The sequence below is a fragment of the Hippoglossus hippoglossus genome, chromosome 5 (genome assembly GCF_009819705.1).
Source record: "Hippoglossus hippoglossus isolate fHipHip1 chromosome 5, fHipHip1.pri, whole genome shotgun sequence".
In the NCBI taxonomy this organism is placed as follows: domain Eukaryota; kingdom Metazoa; phylum Chordata; class Actinopteri; order Pleuronectiformes; family Pleuronectidae; genus Hippoglossus; species Hippoglossus hippoglossus.
Window position 1 is genome coordinate 10,049,191 of NC_047155.1, and position 17,230 is coordinate 10,066,420.

Below are 17,230 nucleotides of genomic sequence, written 5' to 3' on the forward strand. Positions count from 1 at the left end.
ACTCTATTTAGATAATAAACTTCTTTCATTTTATGTAATTTGACTGATATTTAATTTCATTTGATTGATCTTGCATTGTAAAATTGAAGTGGAATGTGGCTGATTGTCCACATATTCTGTATGTTTTGAACTTTGATAAATAAAGTAAGGGGAAGAAAAAAATTGTAGGCACACACACACACACACACACACACACACACACACACACACACACACACACACACAGGTCAAGAGTTAAAACAAAGTTAACTTATTAAATAACATTTACTCACTGGTACTTGAATTCTTCCATTTTGTTGAACTTTTCCATCCGGTGCTGTTGTTTCAGCAGCAGATTCACAACTTTAGCTGTAACAACAACAAAAATATATATATATATATATAATAATATAATAATAATAGCACGATTTTACACTCATAGATTATGTTTGTTGGTTTGTTTTAACGATACGACAACTCCTACACTAACCCTAATATTGAAAAAGCACGAAAATGTAAACTTAAATGAATTTCTTTGGCCCCATATTTGACTCAAGTTAAGAAGCTAACTTTCAGCAGCAACTAGCTTGGTTTGTTCTGTACATGAAACTTTGCTCCAGCAGAGAATTCTCTACTTCTTCCTTGTTCATGTGTTTAAAAACTTCTACTTTTCATTTACTCGTTTTATATAATAACGTTTGGTGTCATTTGTTTTCCACAGCAATATTCACCTGTGTCTACTGAGAAGAAACAATCGCACCTCTTGGTCCGCTGCTCCTCCTCCCCGGTGCCTCCCGGTGCACAAATCGAAGCCACCCACAGCTCTTTATGACCAATGAGAGCTGGACTTCCGGCCGGAGGCGCGCTACGTCACATTGTTGTGTCGGAGCGGAGGGCGCCTCTTCTGCTCTTCACATGTCTCCTGCCCGTGGAAACACCGTCTGAGGAGAAGCGGGGTGTCCGTCCTGCTCTGGGGGGATTCGCGGATCCGAAACCGACCGGCACCGTCTGCGGGAAATAGGGAATGAACGACGAGACAGCCCCGGACAGCTGGAAGAATAACTCCGGGTGCTCCAGGTGAAGCTGCACACATGCTAAGCTAACGTAGCACTGAGCATCACATGCTTTACGTCGGGGGTTTTCTGTACTGGTTCCACTGTTAAACTAATGTTACTGTCGTTTGTTACTGATTATTGATCCATGGACCCGTTGATTACGATGTGATTACTAAATTACTGAATCCAGATAGTCCCAAAAGTGCTATTAGACATCTATAGCTTTATTTATTAACGTTTTAATAACCATTAAAAATGTCCTCAGTCCTCACTCTTAGAAATGAACTGCCCTGATTATAGATGATCAGTCTGTACGTGGTCTACTATACAGATGTTCCTGCACACTACACAAACCGTTGCATCCTGCATTGCCAGCTGTTTAATAAAGATACGAGTCTAAGAGACTAACTGGTACATTTATATGAACCATTTTGCTCATAGTTATGTATGAACACTGTCCGTTTTAAATAAATAAAAGTTAAAGTTACCCTTGTAGGATTGTTTCTTCACATATATTTACTTTTGTTTATGAAATCGTGGATATTTCCATATCTGCTGTTGAAAGTTCTGTTGCCGCAATACAAAGTAGATGTGGAATTGTAGATTGCAGTTATTTATTCTCTGGAGTTTAGTGTATGTCTGATACCAGCTGGATTGGAGAACTCCATAGTGAGGTTTTCTGGATTTGTGTGACCAAATTGACAGTTTATATATATATATATATATATATATAGAGGGTACAATAGGAAATGTGTGTGAATGCGACTTATGCTGCAAAGTGTTTTGATTGGTTGATAAGGCTGGTAAAGCGTATTATAAATACAGTCCATATAGTCCATTCCCTGTATAGAGAGACACTTGTGTAATTTATGCGAGTGTAGTGAGTGCGCACTTTTTTATCTTTAATGAAATATGTAAGAAGGACAATAATTTCATCTGACTTTGTGTTCTCTTCCATTCAGTATTGAGCAAATGCTGGCTGTGAGTCCCGGAAAGACGCCGATCAGTCTGCTGCAGGAGTATGGAACGCGGATAGGCAAGACCCCAGTGTATGACCTGCTGAAGGCCGAGGGACAGGCCCACCAGCCCAACTTCACTTTCCGCGTCTCCGTTGGAGAGATCAGCTGCACCGGCCAAGGGCCCAGCAAGAAGGCGGCCAAGCACAAAGCAGCCGAGGCTGCTCTGAAGATGCTCCAAGAAGAACTCGAGGGTCCCACAGTAGTCGGTGTTGGAGTAGAAGGTATTATTGCGGTTGAAGTGTCTACCGATGGAGACAGGTCAGTTTAGTCAGTTTCCCCCTCGAATTGAGGTCTGTGTGGCTTGATTACTTATCGTTGAGTTGTTTTATCTCATCTTCTGTGCAGCTGCAAGACAGAGATGAAGACCTCAAGCCTTTCTCAGCAGTCTGAATGTAACCCCGTGGGGGCTCTGCAGGTGAGTCATCTAAGAAAACTACTCCTCTCAAAGTTTAATTATGTCCTTTGACATTTCTCAAATAACACCATCATGTTTCATCACAATTTCCCAGTTGGTGTCACGATAGTTATTAGTTTCATGCCTTTTTGTTTGTTTCTTTATTTTGTGATTCAACACTTGTCCGTGTTCTTCTCTGTCAGGAGCTGGTGGTGCAGAAAGGATGGCGTTTGCCAGAGTACACGGTCACTCAGGAGTCTGGTCCTGCACATCGAAAAGAGTTCACCATGACATGCAGAGTCGAGAGATTTGTGGAAATCGGTAAAATGCAGAATATTTCCTTCAGTGAACATGTGTGTACGTTTGTGTGCATGAGTATTTATCCTGTTCTCATACATCAAAGAATTGGGCCATCAGTGATGATACATTTACTCATGCTGCCCATGAAGTCATACTGATATGAAACAGTTCATTTGGATTGAAAAAAAATCACACGTACTGCCTTTGTCAGCCGTGTTGAGAAGTGTCTGACCTTCACTGACTCTTCACACATGAATAGCAAGATCATTGATTTCCCTGTGGCACCATTTATAGGTGCCAATGATAGACAGAAATATGAATGTCCCATTTTACAAGATATACCAGCTTATTCTGCAAATGATGGGTACTGAATATCAATCAAAAAGTCAGACCAGTTGTGGTCATACCTGACCCACAGTCTCCGGTTCATCTCCAGGAAGTGGAACGTCCAAGAAACTAGCCAAAAGAAACGCAGCAGCTAAGATGTTATCGCGTATACACGATGTTCCGGTCGACCTGAGGACCACCCACGAGGTGGATGTGGAGGATGATACGTTCACCGTGGTGAGAAACAAACCTTCTCTGTACATATGTGCACCAGTTATGGTAAATTATTCGGCATATTACAGGAAAGGATGCACAGCGCTGCAGAAGATAAGATATGATAAGATCATCCTTTATCAGTCCCACAATGGGGAAATTTGCAATATTACAGCAGCAAGAGTCAAAAATAATAATAACTAACATGTAGTACTTACTTGTAAGGAAATATAGAAAAAATGAATATATACAGTGCCAGAAAAAGTATAGTGTGTGGGAATGGGTGTGTCCTGAGATGAACTGACGTTTGCTACTATCAATTGCACACACGTTTAACCTTGCACACGCAGCTCATCCTGACTTGACGTCTGTAGCCGCATCCGGCTCCATGTGTTTGAACTGATAACAAGGCCCATCCTGACTCTGCATGAACTCATGATACAGCTTCTCTATAAATATTTATTCTGATCGGGTCAGTTTGTTGTAATAAGCTCATTCAAACCCACAAGTCGCAGATTCTGTCATTTCTTATGTCACTTATCGACACCACGACAGATGCAAATATTCTATTATGTTTACCCCCATTACCCCTTTTCTTACTCTTAAGTCCTGCTGGCTGATAATACTAGTTAGTTAACTGCTGTGAATTTCCTCTCTCCTGCACACACAGCACATTGGGAACAAAGTTGACTCGGGTAAAAGTAAAAGCTTCAGCTGCACATGGGACTCTCTGCGTAACTCTGCTGGAGAGAAGATCCTCCAGCTCCGCAGCCACCCTCTGGGAATGCCCTCCGACTCCGACTTCTGCTCCTTACTGAGTGACCTGTCCGTCGAACAGAGCTTTGACGTCAGTTACCTGGATCTGGGTGAGTTCCCAAACTGCAGCATTGACATTAACTACAGTTCCATTCACTCCTGCTGACCACCACAGTTCGACTACCTTAAAGTTGAGTTAAAGAGGAGTTAGACTTTGAATGGACAATAACTGACGATACTCTACAGCTACATGCATGAAGAGATGCAGTTCAGTTCATTTAAATATGAATTGAACCTTCTAAACTGGTTTTTAACACCTGCACCAACTAAGAGTTGCAGAGCATCATGGGTACATTTTGGTGACAGCATTCCACAAATTACATGTAAAAAAAAACGTGTGGTTACTTTAACTCACATCAGATATGATGCAGCTGCATGTCACAGTTTCGTGCAGGTGAAACCCTTTCATCTGACGTCAGCACTTCACAGATGCACAAGACTTTTAAGTTGTGTCACAACTCGGGACTAATTCAGTGCAATTTTTATTTTGTTAAAATGTTTGTGCAGGAAAAACCAGTTAACTCTTTTACACTCTCAAAACATGAATCTATTCATCGGAAATGAAACAATTTCATTTATATTGAGTATGAATACCAAATATTTCCTGGTTTGGGCATTTAATCTGTCATTTCTTTACATTCCACAGAAACAATTAAACTATAAAAATAACGGATTAATTCGATAATAACTAGTAGTTGCAGACTCGTCGCCACCTGTCGTCTAAAGAAGCAGTGATGCAGGAAAATCTCCGTCGCAATGTTTTCCAACATCCTCGTTCTCTCTTGTTTCAGAGGAGCCCAGTCTGAGCAGCATGTGCCAGTGTCTCGTGGAGCTGTCCACGCAACCAGCCACAGTGTGCCACGGCTTTGCCCCGAGTAAAGATGCCGCTCGTGCCCACGCAGCCCACAATGCACTGCACTACCTCAAAATCATGGCTGGAGGGAAATGATGTCAAGTCATCTTCCTACTCGCAGACTCGAACTCGCAAAACTGCACATTGCCAGGATGAATTTCCACTTTGGACGACGGAGGGAACTTTTGTGATGAGTTCAAAAACCGTGAATTACCTCAGTTTTGGAGAAAAGAAACTTTTCATGTCCCCCCAAGTTTAAACCCTGGAGCCCGATTTGGCCACTTTGATTTCTAAATGTCGCAATTGAACATTAAGTTGCCCAAAAATTCATGAACACTCCTCTTCTTGCAAATTATTTTAAAATTCCTTTTCAGTCACTTTCATTTTTGCTTGTCAGTACATACAGAGCTCTCTTTTTACCTCAAATCAAGAATTTACAAAAAGTCTTTATCTGGAATTTTAAATGGTGCTTTTGTCAAAAACTGGAGACGAATTCAGGTGCAACGAAAAAAAAGAAATTGGACAATGGAATCGCCGATCTCATGGATGGACTCGAAAAAAATTAACAGCCATGACACTGAATCATGGAGGAAGAGACTCTATGATATGATAAATATCAGAGGAGAATGGTTTTAAAGACTGGCCCCATTACACTTGAGCTTGTTTGAATCTTTGAAAATGTTTTTTTTGTGTCTTGTATGTTAATTTGATCCCCTGAAACTCAAACAGTTTGTCGCTACGATGCTCTGAATGTTTGGCCTGAAGGAGCTGAGTTTTTTTGACGTGCTTCCCCTGTCGTTTTAAAACTCAGATGAAATTAACTCTTTGATTTGTATCTGGCACATAATTGGGTTTGTTTGAAATTAACCCTCTCTAATAATGTTACACTCTGGTATTTACTGTAGTATAGGGTCAATCAATCAATCAATCAATCAATCAAATTTAGTAGAATCATATGGAGGGAGCAGTGAGCTTGGGTGATAACATGGCTATCAGAGCATTTTAGGAACTCTCACAGTGATCATGAGAACTCTACAAAAGAAAACAGTGAGCATAATTTAAAATCTCCTTATTGGTTCAGTTCACACACACATTGTCACATTTGGGAGTAAAACGAGACAACACAAAATGTGATTGTAACAAAGATTTCCCAGTTTCTCTATTACCCTGCATTCACTTTGCATTCAGACCAATATAAATCCATTTCTGTGTGAATCAAAGAGCTGAAAAAGAACTATGAGTTTTCTGATAAGGAGTTGTTGTTGTTGTTATCAATAGAACGTTAGACAAAACCAATCGATTTTCTTTTAGAATCATCATTCAGATAAATAATATCTCATGTGCCGTTTCAAAGATATGAACTGACGATTGTTTTCTTCTTTATAATTCGTACCCCTGTGATTACTTTTCTCTTTTCTCCGTCAATGTGACTGATTCCTGTGACATTATTTAAAAAAAAACTGTTGACACCTCCGTCTTGGTGTGAACTCTCATTACCACCTCCGTTACTGCAGTAGCTAATCTGTCAATACAATTCCTTGCACTCTGCTGAAATAAGTATTGGAAAAGAGTCGGAAACAGTTTGCACTAGTTGAAAAGATAATGTCCTTTGCACAGATGCAGGCTGAACATGTTCGAGTGCAGCGGGTTTGACGCAACACTGACCTCATTTTGTCTGAAACGGCAGATCTGCATTTTGTTATTCTGAGATAAGGAAGTTATCTCCTGGTTTTAGTGAATTTTATGTGCTGACATTATTCAATTTGAGACAGTTCTTTGTCATAGTAAAATTGTTGCCCAGTTTAAAATAAATAAAGTGTGAGCTCCATGTGAAATTGACTTGTTGTGGTGTGATGTATTGTTCATGCTGTAATTCCAGACTGACTTGTTACTGTTCAAATGTGATGATCCACACAGTCTTTCATTGACTTCATGTTTATTCATTTACAGTAATTGTATTGAGGATGAGCGCTGGGAAAAACCTTTTGATAAACTCGATTTCTTCAGTGTAGATCCTCTGAAAGTTTCACATGGGACCAAGTCATTTGGACGCACGAGTCACGAGTCGTGCAAACTCAAATCCTCCGTGCAAATGTGTGAAGATTGAATGATGGAGTTCCGTGTCTTTGTGTCATCTGGCATGTCGGTCCGATGAGGGACTGACTTCTTCGTCCGCGTAGCCGCTGCTGTCTGACTGCACGCTGTCGCCCCGGACCACTTCACCTGGACGAGGACACAAACACAGTCAGCCAACAACTCCGTGCACCGTCCGCCACTGCACAGACGGAGCTACACTCCCACCTGAATGGAGGCACGTTCATGCTCAAACACATTTTTCTACATATATCTGTCTGAAATATTTAACTCTTCTTGTCACGTGAGAACCAAAAGTGAAATGTTCAAGTTTATCAGGAAGTTTCATGCAGAAATGTGTTTGTGCATTTCTACAAACAACCACGTGCTTTGACAAAGGGCTGCACAGTGGCTGTTGAGGCGCAAACCGACCACATGCGTTACTTCCCTTCAATACAGGGTCAGTATTAATTGCGCAGCAGATTGTTGGATGATAAGTCATGTTCCTGTAAATCCTGACCACAGTGTACCAAGGCAACATGTAAAAAATGTTCCTCAAACACAAATAAAACATGAATATACTGTACCTTTGTACTGGCCTTGCGTGCACACTGGTGAGTTTGTAGTTCTTGTAGTATTTGACTGTCCAAACTCTTCCTCCCCTGCACTGTGCACCTATTGACACGAAGCGTACATTGTTCACTGTTAGTTTGATTTGACTATTGAGGAGTTAGATATTAATGTCAAGCAGATCTAAATGGAGCTGAACAACGTGAACATTCAGATCAGGGGGCAGATTTTTAACGTTGGACGTTTTTCAACATTTTCACAGTTTTTCTGGGGAATAATTTATGGATCTTGATTTTTTTTAAATCAGGCAAATATAGGGCAACTGATGAGTGTGTGAAATTGGGTGCAGCTGGTTTGGATTTAAGGCGACTGTTGGGACTTGGCGGAGGTGTGTGCTCGACTAGTTCCTTTTCTAAAATGAAAGATTAACGGTCTATCTGATGAATAACAGGATGTTAGTTTTGTTTACATGTCAGAATGTTGTGAGCCCATTGTGAGATTTGCCCTCGGTAATGTGAGTGTTACAGCACCGTACCTCCTCCAGCTCAAACGAGTTAACCTGTTTCACGTTATTGGAGACTTTCCTCAGGCCCTGATGAGTCGGAGGATTCAGGTACCGGGTCTTCCCGCCTTCTAACGACCCCTCACGCGTCTGGACAGGCGGGACATTTGAAGCATGACAGGAATGTGGTGCACTGGAGGAGGAGGGACCATCCCCCTCCCAGCCGGTCACATTGATGCAGTAATTTGTATGGCAGTCATTGGGGGCCAGGACAGGAAGTGAGCTGGATGCTCCCACCGGTCTGACCCCTCCAGAAGACGTAACGTCCCCTGTGTAGGATGAGTCCTCACCAGGAACAGATATAGGGGCTTGTATGTTGGGTTCATGTGCTTTATCAGTGCCTTCTGTCCCAGTGTTTGTTTTCGGACAGCGTGTGTGTTGACAGCAGAAGGGTGCCAAGTCGATCTCGACTATCTGCGGGCAGATTAGATCATGTGTAACCATGGCAACCTGCTCTGCCGGAGGGGAAAGACCCTGATGATCAGTTTCTCCTGATAATGTGGCAAGAGATGTTTTTATATTCAGAGTCTTTCTTTCATCGTCTGCTGGTTGGACGACGTTCTCATCAGCATCAAAATGATCTGTTTGTTTACTGCTTGTCTCCTTATGATGGATTTTATTTCCAATGTCTGTGTCAATTTGTCCACTGCTACAGGATCTATCATCATCTAAGAGCCCAATATCCACAGATGAACTACTCCTGTTATATTCCCCCATATCCAGTTTCTTGGTCGCCTCCGTCTTCACTTTAACAAGGACCAGATCCACAACGTCAGGGAGGCTGGACCTTTTCCTGGGTGACGGCTGCGGTGAGGTGGAGACTGAGCCTCGAGGGGAGCCCGTGTAGAGGCACATCTTGGAGACGGTGTCCTTCAGCCTCTCCACCGGAGAGCGCGGCTCACTGCGAACGCTGTTCCTGAAGCGGTCGATCTTCTCCATGGGAGACGAGAGGCATAACTCTGGTGGGACCAGTTTCTGGAGAGGGGTGCGGGACACGTGGGAGTAGAGGGAGTAAAAGGCGTTGGCCGTCGCTGTGAGCGTTTGGACTTGTCTGAAACGACCTGGGGAAAGAATACAATACACATCTCATTTGCTATATCCCGGAATTATGTCGTCTTATCACACATACCATAAACACGTATCAATAAGTCCACAAAGATGACCTATGGCAGAGTGATTGTATAAATCCACAGTCTTACTAGCAAGAGTGATGCTGGGGTCCTCCTCTCGTATCCGCCGCAGCTGTGCGTCCAGGAAGAGGCGGAAGCTGATGCCCTGAGCTTGAGACGGGAAGGTGAAGAAACGAGGAGGGATGCGCACCGGGGCCTGTGGCTCATCGTTGCCAAAACCCAACTCGTACAGCGTGTCCTCTGCATCTTCCGAATACATATTCAGGACCTCAGATACACTGATGTATGTATGAGAGAAAGGGGGAGTAAATGTTTTGTTCAAGCATGTAGAGCATTAATAAAATAAAGCTGCAAGGTGCTTTACATAACTAGAATGGCCCTCAGTAGAGCATATACCTCCACAGTTCCCTGAAATTCAATCAAGCTGTGCCAAATTTTCGCACATTCACAGATATCAGTTCCCTAAATGTGCCTAGTTGTTTTCACCAAGATCCATTATTTATTCCCTGGGAAACCGTGAAAATGCTGAAAAACACATTATATTGCAATGTTAAAGAAAGTGAAAAGATGTTCCTGGATTTGCCCCAAAATTGTATGAGTTCTTCTCTGACACATACAACATCCTTCCACCAAGTGTCATGGAAATCCGTTCAGTTATTTTTGTGTAATCTTGCTTAAAATCCAACCAACCAACTAACAAGTGGACATAACGTTTCTGGGGTAATAATGAAAGCACGGGAATAAGATAAAAAATGTTATTCAGGTAAAAGCCAAAAATGTTAAAGAGGAAAAGTGATTTGTAAAATTGGGGACTCGTCTCGCAGGTCGTTCAACCGCCTGGTTCTCAGCCTGCTGACCTTTCAGAATAAAGAGGCCTTTGAAAGTGTTGCGGTCTCACCTTGATGTCGTTTTACAGGTGTAGGAGGAGGAGGGACAGCTGGAGGCCATACTGTGCCCCAAGGGAAATGACGGCAGACATAGTCCACCTCTGCTGCGGGCAAGAAATGTGAAAAGTTACATCACATAAATGATCAACACATTATGGAATTATAATGCAAAATCTGTAGCCATGGCAGGTGCAAGACCTCACTGTAGTTTTTAATTCATTTCCAACGTGAAAATAGAAAAAAACCTATAAAAAGATTTGGATATCAGTTCAGCTTCATGATCCTGGTGACAGACCTGCTGGTGAGTCTGCCTCGTCGATGTTTCGTGGACGGATGCTGGGCGGGACTTCTCGGTCATAGTGAGAAAAAGAAGAAAGATAACAGCAGTTCATTTCTATGAAAATTGACCGTATTTCACACTAGCATTAACTGACAAAGGAGTGTTGTGTCCTTCACACTTCTTAATCACTTCAGTAGAAACAGCCTCAGTGAGCAGGGGTGTAACTCAACTAAAAACAGCAGTGAAGAGACTCGTTCATACGCTGAAGCATTAGAAACATCAACACTTCATTTATCACGTTTATATATCACATATAATGAACTGTGTTAAAAACTACAGAATGGCATCCGTCAATATATCGATCAAAGTAACATGGATTATTATTAACTAATATTCACTAATTCAGTAACATTACAGATGCTACTCACCCAGCTTCACATGGAATTTTCCCACCGTTTAACTCAGAGGCTGAAACCCAGAGTAAAAGAGGAATATGTTGATATGCATCTGTGTGCACGGTTCATTTGCAAACCCCTCAAATATGTGCCTGGCTGTATGTGATGGGTGGGCTAATCTAAAATAAACAAAACTAAAGATATCTTTAAGTTAAAGGTACAAGGAAATTAAAATAAAGCATTTTACGCTTCTATACCTCGCTGTTACACACAAATATATCCACCTTAACCTGACGACAAATACAGAGCGTTTCCCTACTATGGCCTCAAGTGTGTAGTGTGTAGCAACATGTTATATTAAAAAACAGAAATTAGAAGATTAGATACAATTTTGAGGCATTTATAAATAAAATATAAAACTTTCTACCTAAACTTTTCTCTAAAAATCTCCTCCTATGCCTCTGGGAAGAACAGGAACACCGTGCAGCACCTGACATTTGTGTTAGATAAAACACCTGATGTGTGTCTTTGTGTGCGTCAACTTTTACGAACTCCACAAACAAAAGCTCGAGCAGAGAATAGAAACCATTCATGACACTCGCCTAATTTTCCTCTATGAACATTTCCTGCTTTGTTAGTTCCCTGTGAGAGAGTGTGAGTGCGTGTGTGCGTGCGTGTGTGCACTTACCATCAGCACCAAGACTGAGGTCATCATCACAGTTGTTGGCTTTGACCATAGACTCTAAAGAGAGGACATGGAAGCCATTGAGTTCTAGTAACTAGGTAAACACTTCATGTAACTAAGTACATTTACTCATACTGTACTGTGTAAGTATAGATTTGAGGCACTTGAGTGACTTATTCTAAATTGCTTTTTACTCCGACTTGTACTTCATAGGCTTTACACACAAAAACGTACAATGAGCTTGTGAAAGATGGTGCGCTGTTATTGCATTAATAGACTGTTGTAGTTTAAACTACTCAACTGATTCAATTTCATGATTAAAATAACTGATTTTATAATTTTAAGTACAACACAAATCCGAAAAAATGTGTGTGTAAATGCTTTATTTCAGGTCATTCTCACCAAGGCTCAGCTGGCGGGGGTTGTTTGACCTGTAACACACACACACACACACACACACACACACACACACACACACACACACACACACACACACACACACACACACACACACACACATTAGTGATACCAGTCTATCTATACAGTCCATGCTTCAGAGAATCCCTCAGATCTACTTTCTCCAAGCTGCTGAAGTCTGTCAACTTCCTCTTGTAGCAATGTTCACCACCAAGCAGAACTATGGTGAACACCTTCCGACCAATCTGCTCCTTTTCATGCTGAGTTATCGGACGCAGCAACCATCACACCCCTCGTTTCACTGCAGTGCCTCAGCCATTTAGTTGCTGAACACACTGTATATGGTTTCCCTCACTGATTGGCTTCCTTTTCGACGATGGATATGAGACACATAACCTCCTTCCTTCAGGCAGTTTCACAACATGAAAAAATGACTGTTATTTCCCCTTGTTATTTAATTGTTTTACTCTAAAAATAACTAGAATTGCTTGAAAAGGTCAAAGGTCAAAGGGCGCAGGCTGGGTGATTTCTACGGTGAAACAGTCTCAGGCCTGAACGACTGAAATGTTTGAGACGTTTGCATCTGAATCCTGAGAGTAACGTCAGCAGCAGCTTTACAACCTGCCTGTGTGACCGCTTTGCTAGTTCAGGTAAATCAGCTCGGAAGGTTTTATTGAGAGATACAAGAAGCGTATATATTTTTTCCAGTGGAACCGTTAAAACGCGTCATCACATCAACAACAAACACTGTGGCTACAGAACATGTGACCTCAGAGAGTTTCCAGTCTACGTCTGCTGTTGTTTGTTACACCAGTTTCCAGCGACTCTGACCTTCAGTGGCTGCGAGAGTCTGACGTCAACAAATTGAACCTAACGTTCATTTTACACAAAAGAAGACAGAAAAAAACAACACAGCAGAGCAAAGTCACTCACCCACAACCCTGCAGCCAGTCCTCGATCTTTCCTGTGAAGCATCCTGTGGAAATCAGACACGTATCTTAGCTTCATGACTAGCTTCATCCTCATTCGCACATAACTGCAGGTGCTTTTCGTCTGTTTAACCATTACTAAAGGTTATGATAACTTTGGACATAAAAGTGGGACATCTGAATGCGTTTAGGTAATCCAGTAAATTGTATAAATGTATATTTATTATATCTGTAATAGGAGAAATTAGATTGTTGATAGACTGGTCAAACATTTGGCCAATTAAACATTTGAAACCTAAACTGTAAGATTTGTGATTGGATCCCTGACGCACTCCGGAGTTGGTACTTGCCATCAGAGAAGACGTCGTCATCTGTGATGGACGCCGATGGGAGGCTGCACAGCCACCTCCCGGGGTCCGGCTCCTCCAGAGTGGACCGCCGTCGGCTGCTGTTGATCCAGGCTCGCCGCCTCACTGTGGAGGACGGGCTCTCCATCGCCTCCGTCTACAGACAGCAGGGGGACATGGAGGGACTGAAGCTACAGAGGCACAAGGGCACGGCCTGAGAATAAACACAGACAATAGTTCGTCACAATATAAAAGGCAATATAATTGTTACACTGACATCCATTGAAGTTGGATTATTACTAGTGAACTGTGTTTCCTGATAAACTTTATTATTTTAAATATTAATGTCATTCTGTTCCATGGACCAGCAGTTTCAAAACATGACTAAACAACTAATAAAACACAATACAACTAATCATACAGACATGTTACAATGGAAGGCCTTCACCAACAGAGGTCTATTGAATCACCAGATGTCACTAACCATAATATAAACCTACATTTATGTCTATTTATCATTTTATGTGTGAAAAATAAAGAGAATATTGTGTATAAAACGGACTAAACTGTTTATAGAGGTGAATGCCTAACAGAGTATACAGCAGTGTAACATAAAACAAGATATATACAGTAGTGGCTGGACGATGTGAATTGAAAAGACAGACTTCACATACACAGCGTGACAGATACGTTCATTTGAATACAATTCTTGCTAAGGATAAATATAACATAATTTTAAATATAATTTTAATATCTCAGGGAAAGTCCTGAGCACTGCAATACACAAGTGCAACTGTAGTATGGCACAGTGGCTACTTATCAATAGAAAAGATATATTATAAATGATCTATTGAAGTTATGATTGTCAAGAGGATTGAATTAAACAATTCCCGGATTAAAAGGATGTTGTGCAGTTTTCGTTAGATTATTAAAGACTTCCATTCTTCTAATCCAAATGAGAAATAAAAACATGTTGAAAAAAAGATGTTGTATTAACTGCAGATGAAGGTTTCAGGTGAATAAAGTTGTGTTCGGATGTTGTCCTCTGAAAATCTAAACAACAGTTGACAGAGGAAAAGCAGCTTTACCTTCAGTGGCGCGGGTTTCACTTGTGTGCTGGTGCCTCTGGTTTCCTGTTGCAGCAGGTTCAGTTGGCTTGTGTGAAACTTTGCTGCAGCTTTCAGCAAAACCTCGCGAAACTCTCTCAACCCGCATCCAGGGGCTGATGCACGATGAAGAGTTCACGCCACAAGTTGCTCTGAAGCCAGGCGCAGCTCCACGAGCGGTGGAATCCTCGCAGTTCGGCGGGTCGTCATCGCAGGGAGGCGCAGCTCGAGCAGTAGCGGACTGAAGTGAAGGAAGTGGCTCCTCATGTCATCTCAACTGTTTCTGTGCGTGGGTCGAGGCTGCGACACATCCTGCATGGACTGAAACACCCAACGGCTAATGTCAGCAGATAATAACAATAACAATCACAATAATAATATCAATATCAATATCAATATTTTGTATATATTGTTTTTTTCTTATGTGTAGTACTTATTGTGTTTTTATGTTTTATGTTCAGTGTATGCACCTATATACCAAGGCAAATTCCAGGTAGGTGTAAACCTACTTGGCAATAAATACTTTCTGATTCTGATTCTGATAATAATAATAATTTCTATACCAGACCTGTATTCACCTGCAGTATTTTAAGTGAGTGCAATTAAGCGTAAAACAATGTCACATGACTCGTACTGCTGTCTATTCATGAGGGACAAAATGAATAGTAGAAAATAAATACAGAAATAAAAAAAGATACATAAATAAATACAGTTTGTGATGAGAGAGGCTATATCGGTATTTCTACTTTTATTTATTTATTCATACTTGACAGTAATTTTTCTATATGAAGCAGGGCTCGTGAATGCTTTCCATAAAATAATCCAGTTCTGACTTGTGAAAACATAAAGTTTGCGGTCTTCAAATGGAGGACAAATCAGCAGAGTTTGGGGAAAGTCAAAGTTCTTTACACAAATGTCATTTTCTATAAACAACCCCTTTTCCCCCCTGTGTTTAAACAAGCTTTCAAACAAGCTTTCAAAAATATCTCAAATGTTCACAACTGAAAAATTACTATATATATATATATATATATATACTCTCTTCGCGAGTATACAGGCACTGAGATTTCAGATGTTCCACTTGTGTGTTCAATTTTGTGTTTCCTTTGTGTGTGTGTGTGTGTGTGTGTGTGTGTGTGTGTGTGTGTGTGTGTGTGTGTGTGTTTGTGTGTTTGTTGTTGTTGCCAATGGCTCAGTCTTTTTGGTATTGTGTTGATGTCATCATGATTTATGATACGCCATATTGTTTGTTATATATATAAATTTGGATTAAAAAAGAAAGAAAACCGCAGGGCAATAGCTTTCCTGAGGAGGTTTTACTGTAATTATGAGCAATTATACTTTCGTTTACATTAATATTACACAGCCTGCAGTGACATTATCAATGCAGGACTTTTTGTAACATTGTAACACTGTTACTTAACTCAGAAACCCCAGTATTACAAATTACAAATTACAAAATACCCATTTGCTTTAAGGATCATGACAAACTACATATATCACAATCTTCTGATACTAGTCCTTTGAATCCGATAAGCACAATAAAAAGAAACATACATTATAAAAATAAATGTGTGTTACAACATATACTACACTGAGATCTATGCCCTGTGTAAAGAATCCACCTGTGTAATGGCTCTGACTGTGCAGGGGTGAGATATAAGAGGTGGAGCACACACCGATTTGAGATTCTTTTCTCACACTGGTGACACACACACACACAGTTGGGTGGATGCAGGCCTGGGGGAGGATGGATGGACTCCACCCTCCGTCCTGTTTACATGGACACATGTGCTGCTCCACTGACAGCCCCCTCGCACTTCCCGTTAATCAGAAGCCCTCCCACATCAGAGACATTTTCTCCTCCCAGCGCGGCCGCAGCCAGTGTGTGAGTGTGATGGGGTCCCTGCTCCTCCACCCGGGCTCCCTCCTCCCGCCTCCTCGCTGTTTCCCAACCCACAGGGCGCCACCAGGGAGTGGCCACCGGCCACGGAGGCAAGACTTGAAAACCCCGCACGCCTTCCTCCTTCCTCAGCCCCGCGAGCCGAGCCGGGATCGAGCCCGCGGATCGTGTCCCCGCTGGAGGATGAGACAACACCACAGATGGATCGAGAGCTACGATCACCGTGAAAGTGGACACATGGACACATGGCGTCTTAAAGGCGGAAAACAGATAACCCAACGTCAATCATACTCAGAACTACAACCTAGCCTGCTTAGTCCCGCCCCGCTCTCCGCCTTTGGCCCAATCACATTGGCTGGTAGATAGTCGTCGGCAGAAACAGCCTTTTCTATTGGAGGAGAGCAGCAATCCTTCACAAGTAGCTCCCAGAGGGATGCGTTTGTTTTAGTGACGGGGACAGTGCGGTGTCACAGGCATCAGGCGCCAAAGGTTTATAATGATGAGTTCAAATATAACACAATGTGCCATCTTTTAACAGCCTTGTAAAATTGAATGTAATATGGTTTACTTATCTGCCTGTTGGATAGTGTGACTTGCATTGAAGTTTGATTTTACTTTTGAACCAAATATGCTGAAGTCTAATCGTCAACATGAGAAAAGAATTATCAACTCTTATGACAATTGAATACTTTTACTTCTAAGGATTGTTTTTGACTGTTGGACAAAACAGGACATTTGAGGAAATCATTATAATCAGTTCATTCTAATAATTTAAATGCCCACTATGATTCATTTACAATCTATTTTGATTAGATTGTTTTTCAAATTTCAGAATAATCAGAATAATTACACAACTTTAACTTTAGAGTCTGACACGTCACTTCTGCCAGTTTCTTGTATTAACGTCAACGTGAATTGTTTAGAAATATTAAAAAACAAAATTAATTTAGTTTTATTCTCTTAAGTGTGAATGTAAAGCAAGTTCTTTCT

General features: G+C 41.4%; 2 protein-coding genes across 3 annotated transcripts; one reads left to right on the forward strand and one right to left on the reverse strand.

Moving 5' to 3' along the window:
- The first annotated feature begins 836 nt into the window (after window positions 1–836).
- On the forward strand, window positions 837–6,795 carry tarbp2 (TAR (HIV) RNA binding protein 2). 2 transcript variants are annotated; one of them, XM_034586259.1, is made up of 7 exons: window positions 837–1,056; window positions 1,997–2,311; window positions 2,399–2,468; window positions 2,651–2,768; window positions 3,166–3,311; window positions 3,958–4,153; window positions 4,895–6,795. In XM_034586259.1, exons 1-7 carry the CDS (start codon window positions 1,004–1,006, stop codon window positions 5,050–5,052), a joined length of 1,056 nt encoding a protein of 351 aa, XP_034442150.1. In that variant the 5' UTR covers window positions 837–1,003; the 3' UTR covers window positions 5,053–6,795. The 2 variants fall into 2 exon arrangements, with proteins under 2 accessions (XP_034442150.1, XP_034442151.1); XM_034586260.1 differs by having other exon boundaries at window positions 839–1,056; window positions 3,184–3,311.
- On the reverse strand, window positions 6,267–14,650 carry tespa1 (thymocyte expressed, positive selection associated 1). The gene is made up of 12 exons (XM_034586245.1): window positions 14,320–14,650; window positions 13,235–13,445; window positions 12,889–12,931; window positions 11,941–11,969; window positions 11,542–11,595; window positions 10,887–10,926; window positions 10,474–10,524; window positions 10,190–10,282; window positions 9,361–9,569; window positions 8,135–9,222; window positions 7,617–7,704; window positions 6,267–7,179 (listed from the first exon to the last, which is right to left on the reverse strand). Exons 2-12 carry the CDS (start codon window positions 13,377–13,379, stop codon window positions 7,088–7,090), a joined length of 1,932 nt encoding a protein of 643 aa, XP_034442136.1. The 5' UTR covers window positions 13,380–13,445; window positions 14,320–14,650; the 3' UTR covers window positions 6,267–7,087.
- Between the last annotated feature and the right edge of the window lie 2,580 nt (window positions 14,651–17,230).